At 40.5% G+C, this 7618-nt stretch overlaps 1 protein-coding gene across 1 annotated transcript; it reads left to right on the top strand.

Annotated features, from left to right (window-relative positions):
- Positions 1–265: 265 nt before the first annotated feature.
- Positions 266–4949, top strand: LOC129867481 (receptor-transporting protein 3-like). Its single transcript, XM_055940918.1, has 2 exons — positions 266–616; positions 3972–4949. Exons 1-2 carry the CDS (start codon positions 468–470, stop codon positions 4318–4320), a joined length of 498 nt encoding a protein of 165 aa, XP_055796893.1. The 5' UTR covers positions 266–467; the 3' UTR covers positions 4321–4949.
- The last annotated feature ends 2669 nt before the right edge of the window (positions 4950–7618 follow it).

Genomic DNA, 7618 nt, shown 5'->3' with positions numbered 1-7618 from the left:
CAGCACACTGTCTCCCATCATACTCAATACAGATAGCTTGCCATCGTCCATGTAAGATGCTGGGGAAAGGAAATTGAAAGTTTACGCCATAGCACATACAGTATTCATATTTGGTAGTTGTGCAGTGCCGTTATCACATTCTACATGACGGATTATTGCGCTGGAGACATAATGTAGAGACATAATGACAAAGTAATTTGAGCAGCAAATCGAAACTTAACGGAAAACAGAGCGCAAGCTTTCAGTTTCATTTCTCTCGTCCTTTCGTAAATCTAGCAACAGAGGTGTTGATGTCAGTTGTCCAAATGCAGAACCAATCAACTATCAGCTGTGATGATGGACAGCTCAGTAGATAGCATATATAAAGCCCAGTGAGTAGACACAATCTCACGGACAGACATACGTTTCGAAAAGCTACAGCTAAACTGTCCGTTTTGGAAAGCTACTACTTCCTCTGCTCAGAAGCAATGGATCTTCAGGAATGGGCCAGCATTCTCCAGAACACGATTGAGGAGCATGACATAGAGGACACCTGGAGCATTGAATTTGATAACGACATCAGTCCTGATCACCCAGCGAGAGGTTGGCAGCAGTACATCAGTGGGGCGTTTGCAAGGTAGGCTCTTTGAATAAAGTGTAAATAGACGTATATTAATTCAATTCAGATCATAGAAATGTGTTTACAAAAGTACATTAAACCTGATTAAATGTTAAATTACTGTATTCAAACGGATAGGGACTTAATAGATTCCATTCAGAATTAAGACATGAAATATACTTTATTTACTAACTTCTTATACTGAAATTAGATATTTACATACAGTTGAAGTTGTAAGTTTACATACACTTAGGTTGGAGTCATTCACTCGTTTCTATTTAACAAACTATAGTTTTGGCAAGTCGGTTAGGACATCTTCTTTGTGCATGACACAAGTAATTTTTCCAACAATTGTTTACAGTTCATTTCACTTATAACTCACTGTATCACAATTCCAGTGGGTCAGAAGTTTACATACACTAAGTTGACTGTGCCTTTAAACTGTTTGGAAAAATCCAGAAAATGTCATTGCTTTAGAAACATATGATAGGCTATTGGAGTCAATTGGAGGTGTACCTGTGGATGTATTTCAAAGCCTACCTACAAAGTCAGTGCCTCTTTGCTTGACATCATGGAAAAATCAAAAGAAATCAGCCAAGACCTCAGAAAAAAATGTGGAAACCTCCACAAGTCTGGTTCATCCTTGGGAGCAATTTCCAAATGCCTGAAGGTACCACGTTCATCTGTACAAACAATAGTACGGAAATATAAACACCATGGGACGCAGCCGTCATACCGCTCAGGAAGGAGACGCCTTCTGTCTCGTAAAGATGAACGTACTTTGGTGCGAAAAGTGCAAATCAATCCCAGAACAACAGCAAAGGACCTTGTGAAGATGCTGGAGGAAACAAGAACAAAAGTATCTACATCCACAGTAAAACGAGTCCTATATCGACATAACCTGAAAGGCCGCTCAGCAAGGAAGAAGCCACTGCTCCAAAACAGCCATTAAAAAGCCAGACTATGGTTTGCAACTGCACATGGGGACAAAGATCGTACTTTTTGGAGAAATGTCCTCTGGTCTGATGAAACAAAAATAGAACTGTTTGGCAATAATGACCATCATTATGTTTGGAGGAAAAAGGGGGGGAGCTTGCAAGCCGAAGAACACCACCCCAACCGTGAAGCACGGGGGTGGCAGCATCATGTTGTGGGGGTGCTTTGCTGCAGGAGGGACTGGTGCACTTCACAAAATAGATGGCATCATGAGAGAGGAAAATTATGTGGATATATTGAAACAACATCTCAAGACATCAGTCAGGAAGTTAAAGCTTGGTTGCAAATGGTTCTTCCAAATGGACAATGACCCCAAGCATACTTCCAAAGTTGTGGAAAAATGGCTTAACCATTCTGGCGCAGGTGTTCCGCTAGCGACCCACCTCGACAACATCCGGTGAAATTGCATAGCGCCAAATTCAAAATACAGAAATAGTCATAATTAACATTCATAAAAAATACAAGTGTAATACATTGGCTTAAAGATTAACTTCTTGTTAATCCAGCCGCTTTGTCAGATTTCAAAAAGGCTTTACTGCGAAAGCATACCATGAGATTATCTGAGGATAGCGCCCCGCTTACAAAAGCATACAAACATTTTACAACCAAGTAAAGGAATTACAAAAGTCAGAAATAGTGTTAAAATTAATCACTTACCTTTGAAGATCTTCATATGGTTGCAGTCATGAGCTACACAATAAACGTTTGTTTTGTTTCGATAAAGTCCCTCTTTATATCCCAAAAACTCAGTTTTGTTGGCGGGTTTTCAGTAATCCACTGGCTCAAAGGCGGTCAAAACATGCAGACGAATACATCCTAATAGTACCGGTAAAGTTCGTCGAAACATGTCAAACGATGTTTATAATTATTCCTCAGGTTGTTAATTGTCTAAATAATCGATAATATTTAAACCGGACAATAGAAAGGAAAAACAACGAAGGGCGTGCACTCGGTCATGCGCAAAACCAGCACTGCATGATTCTACAGTCCCCTGAGAGAAAGGTCTCATTCTTCTGAATTTTTCAGAAAACAAGCCTGAAACAATGTCTAAAGACTGTTGACATCTAGTGGAAGCCATAGAAACTGCAATCTGGGTCGTAATCCATTAGATACCCTATAGGCATTCAATTGAAAATACCCACATAAAAAGAAATCCCACTTCCTGGATGGATTTTCCTCAGGTTTTTGCCTGTCATATCAGTTATGTTATACTCACAGACATTATTTTAACAGTTTTGGAAACGTTAGAGTGTTTTCTATCCGAATCTCTATATATATCCTAGCTTCTGGGCCTGAGTAACAGGCAGTTTACTTTGGGCACACTTCTCATCCAGACATCGAAATGCTGCCCCCAAGCCAAATTAAGGACAACAAAGTCAAGGTATTGGAGTGGCCATCACAAAGCCTGAACTCAATCCTATAGAATATTTGTGGGCAGAACTGAAAAAGTGTGTGCGAGCAAGGAGGCCTTCAAACCTGACTCAGTTAAACCAGCTCTGTCAGGAGGAATGGGCCAAAATTCACCCAACTTATTGTTCGGAAGGTTGTGGAAGGCTACCAGAAATGTTTGACCCAAGTTAAACAATTTAAATGCAATGCTACTAAATACTAATTGAGTGTATGTAAACTTCTGTGTCACGTTCCTGACCTGTTTTCTGTTGTTTTTGTATGTGTAATTGGTCAGGGCGTGAGTTTTGAGTGGGCAGTCTATGTTTTCTGTTTCTATGTTGGTTTTGGGTTGCCTGGTATGGCTCTTAATTAGAGGCAGGTGTTTTGCGTTTTCCTCTAATTGAGAGTCATATTTAGGTAGGGTGTTCTCACTGTTTGTTTGTGGGTGATTGTCTCCTGTGTCGTCCATGTCTGTACCATACGGGACTGTTTGGCTGTTCGTTCGTTTGATGTAGTCTGTTCCTGTCCGTGAGTTCTACGTATAGTTGTGTAAGTTCATGTTCAGGTATCGTCTACGTCGTTTTCTTATTTTGTTAGTTTTGTAAGTGTTTTGTTTTCGTTTTGCCGTCGTATTCAATAAAAGAGATGGCTTATTTTCCTACTGCTGCGTATTGGTCCACTGATCCTTCTCTCCTCTCCTCGTCCGAGGAAGAGGAGGACAACAGCCCTTACATTCTGACCCACTGGGAATGTGATGAAAGAAATAAAAGCTGAAATAAATCATTCTCTCTACTATTATTCTGTAATTTCACATTCTTAAAATGAAGTGGTGATCCTAACTGACCTAAGATAGGGAATTTAAAGATAGGATATGGAATTTTTTACTAGGATTAAATGTCATGAATTGTGAAAAACCGAGTTTAAATGTATTTGGCTAAGGTGTATGTAAACTTCAGACTTCAACTGTATCACTTATCTCTTCCTGCAGGTTCATGTGCTCAAAGTGTAAGAGGACCTGGCCTTCGAAAAGAGTTCTGGTGGTGTTTCACATGCGTCTGTTGGAGGACAAGGGGATGGTTAAAGTGAAACGCTACAGACAGGAGTGCAAGAGGTGTGTACAGAGTACAATGGAGGAGCCTCGTTTTAAGACAGAGAACATCGAGGTGCTGCTGGAGAAGCTTGTCGAGAAGATCCTCGTCAAGTGCTACTATAAGGACGCAGGCGAAAAGAATATGCCATTCCATTTGGAAGGGAGAAGTGATGGACCCCATGAGGCTGCTCATTGTGAAGCCTGTAAACATGGCATCTGCAGACAGGTGACCACAAAAGAACCATAGAATGGAAAATATAGAAACATCTGGGAAATGTTTCATTTTTAAATGTATTGTATAATCAATGAACAATTTTGAGAAGAGTTGGATGTGGAACTGGATATAATACTGTAGAGAGAATTTTATTTCCTGATGAAGCTGCGAAAACTATATCCTCTGAATCAAGGATGGGAAAAAAATAAGCCAGTAACTGAATTGTCCACCATTTTTTTAATACAAAAGTTGATAGTTGATTGAGAAAGTAGTTTCCAATCTGCATTCTTTTCAATAATCTCTTACACTTTAAAAGAGTTCAAGGAATTACTTCTCAACAGATATACAAATCAAATCCCATGTCAGGTGAGGACATCACCTTTATGGTGCAGAGACGACTGGCTACAATGGAAATGCATACAAGCAAGGCAACATTGCTTTAGAAACCCATTTGCATCGATTACAAATATTTGTGGGACTTTACACGTGCAAAACGTGACAACATTTTTATAATGTTCAGTGTGTGTGTGTGTGTGTGTGTGTGTGTGTGTGTGTGTACTTCTCTTTGCATATGGCGTCAGCAGGGAGTAAAACACCCTTTTATGATTTATAACTTTGAGTCAAATGTCCTGACCTGCTATAAAACTGCTTTAAAAATCTAATTTCACTGTTGTCGAGTTACTTCATCAGAAAAACAGATAGAAACAATGACTACGTACAACCAGGGGTTAAATTGGGCCAGGTCCCACCCGGTCTGAGACCCTGTACCTATGATTCAAATGAGAGCCAGGCGGAGCTGAGATCCGGTACCTTTCGTTAGCCTATTTGAATTATGTAATAAAAAAAATTGTTGTCCACGTTTAAAATTTTCCACAGTCAACAACATGAGTGGGAAAAAAGGTGCTTGTGGTTGATGCATTTATAGGCATTACTAATAACAGTACTAGAAGAAACCATGAACAGGACAAGAAGCAGAGCCCTGCCTAACCTAAGTACAGGGGAGGGGGTCTCTAATGTAAACTGAATCTCTTTCCTCCATTGGAAAAGCCTATAAGACTGTCCCACTTTAGCTACTCCATGCTGTCCTACTTCAGCTAGCTGTGGTTGGTGAAATGAGACAACAAAAATGACAGAATTACATTTTAACATAATATTGGCAACTTTTATGTATTTTAATGCACAAGTACAATGTATGCACATTTACATCATAACATTTACATCACAGTTTGGCACTGTGCGTTATTTATGACAGTTTTATTATCTTAACATCAAAACCAGAAAAAAAACGATGTCACTGATATTATTGTGTGCTTCGCGGGGTGAGCTTCCTGTTTGAAGCTTGCTTTGCCCGCCTCTCTGATGTCACAGTCTTATAGGCTTTTCCATTGGAGGAAAGACATGTAATCAATAGAGTTTTTTTAACCGTGGGTTCGAGCCCACTTTGCATCAAACTTTTTTTGTTGACGAAAAAACAATTACATTTTTGTCGTTGATGCTCGATTCAAAACGCATGTGACAAAGTGGATTATTATAATAATGCATAAACTGTAAAACATTGTAGTCCTGCATGTAAGTGTAGCCTTCATAAGAATATACTAATGACAGTCAACTGTCCTCCTACATTGACTGTCGATTCAAGCTGAAGAGTATGTATTCTTTTTTAGTTTTTGCTCAATCTGATTGGGTGAGCCTGGCAGGGCCTGGTATGATGCGACAAGCTTGGCAAATCTGTATTTGGGGAGTTTCTCTCATTTTTCTCTGCAGATCCTCTCAAGCTCTGTCAGGTTGGATGGGGAGCGTCACTGCACAGCTATTTTCAGGTCTCTCCAGAGATGTTCGATTGAGTTCAAGTCTGAGCTCTGGCTAGGCCACTCAAGGACATTCAGAGACTTGTCCCGTTGTCTTGGCTGTGTGCTTAGGGTCATTTGGAAAACTGAGGAGTGGCCTAATTGGTGGAGTGCTACAGAGAGGGTTGTCCTTCTGGAAGGTTCTCCATCTCCACAGAGGAACTCTGGAGCTCTGTCAGAGTGACCATTTAGTTCATGGTCACCTCCTTGACCAAGGCCCATCTCCTCTGATTGCTCAGGAGGCCAGCTCTTGGAAGAGTCGTGGTGATTCCAAACTTCTTCCATTTATGAATGATGGAGGCCACTGTGTTCTTGGAGACCTTCAATGCTGCAGAAATGTTTTGGTATTTTTCTCCAGATCTGTGCCTCAACACAATCCTGCCTCGGAGCTCTACGGACAATTCTTTGACCTCATGACTTGGTTTTTGCCCTAACATGCACTGTCAACTGTTGGACCTTATATAGACAGGTGTGTTTCTTTCCAAATCAATAAATAAATGTAATTTACCACAGGTCAACTCCAATCAAGTTGTAGAAACATCTCAAGGATGATCAATGGAAACAGGATGCACCTGAGCTCAATTGAGTCTCATAGCAAAGGGTCTGAATACTTATTTAAATAAGATATTTCTGTTTTCGATTTTTTTTAATAAATTAGCCAAAAAATCCCCAAAACTGTTTTTGCTTTGTCTTTATGGGGTATTGTTTGTAGATTGATTTTTTTAAATCCATTTTAGAATAAGGCTGTAAGGTAACAAAATGTGGAAAAGGGGAGTAAGTCTGAATACTTTCCAAATGCACTGTAACTCTACCCACAACTACGTTTCTGGGCATGTCCTTTGACCTGGTAGGCTCAACTATTGCAGTGCTTCCTGGAGACAATGCCACATTTTTAGGAAATTTACCCCAAAGTAAGTGTTCAGTCTTGGGAGAAAGAGTCACAGCTTGAGTGAGCTTCACGGTGCCAATCTTGCCATCAACTTCCTGTCCCTTCCATCTTGTGACACATGTCATCATTTGTAGAAACTGCTCACCCTCTGGTGAGTGAGTCTGGCCTTCCATGTTGTTGACTAGCTTCCAGTATTCATCAGTGCACTTCATCTCATGCAATAGATGCTTAATGACATTCGATCCCAGGATGAGATCCTCCCGCTGTCCAGGAACAACTAGGGTGGGCACTTTAACATCACTTCCATAGATTTACATCTCCAAGTCATAGAAACACTTTGGTGAGGCCTTCTCCCCCCCACAACCCACTAACTCTTTAGGAGGGCTGATAATGCTGAGGAAGGGCAGCTGCTTCCAAAACTGTCTGCTCAGGATGCTTAGTCAATGTAGAGGCCATAGACCCAGGGTCAAGCATGTCCTTAAGATGCACTTTCCCATGTGTAGACAGAGAGGTGTAAAACAAACCTGAAAAAATCCTCAACCTCTTGTGAACCTAACATAACAATTGTCTCTACTTATTTTGCAGAAGAGCACAA

This window comes from Salvelinus fontinalis, chromosome 12 (genome assembly GCF_029448725.1).
Source record: "Salvelinus fontinalis isolate EN_2023a chromosome 12, ASM2944872v1, whole genome shotgun sequence".
NCBI lineage: Eukaryota > Metazoa > Chordata > Actinopteri > Salmoniformes > Salmonidae > Salvelinus > Salvelinus fontinalis.
Note: the sequence above shows the minus strand (reverse complement) of the source record. Positions and strands in the feature narration are given on the sequence as shown.

Coding starts and splice junctions, on each gene's coding strand:
- LOC129867481 (XM_055940918.1), top strand. CDS start 468: ATGGATCTTCAGGAATGGGCCAGCATTCTCCAGAACACGATTGAGGAG. Junction 617..3,971: donor ATCAGTGGGGCGTTTGCAAG/GTAGGCTCTTTG, acceptor CTCTTCCTGCAG/GTTCATGTGCTCAAAGTGTA.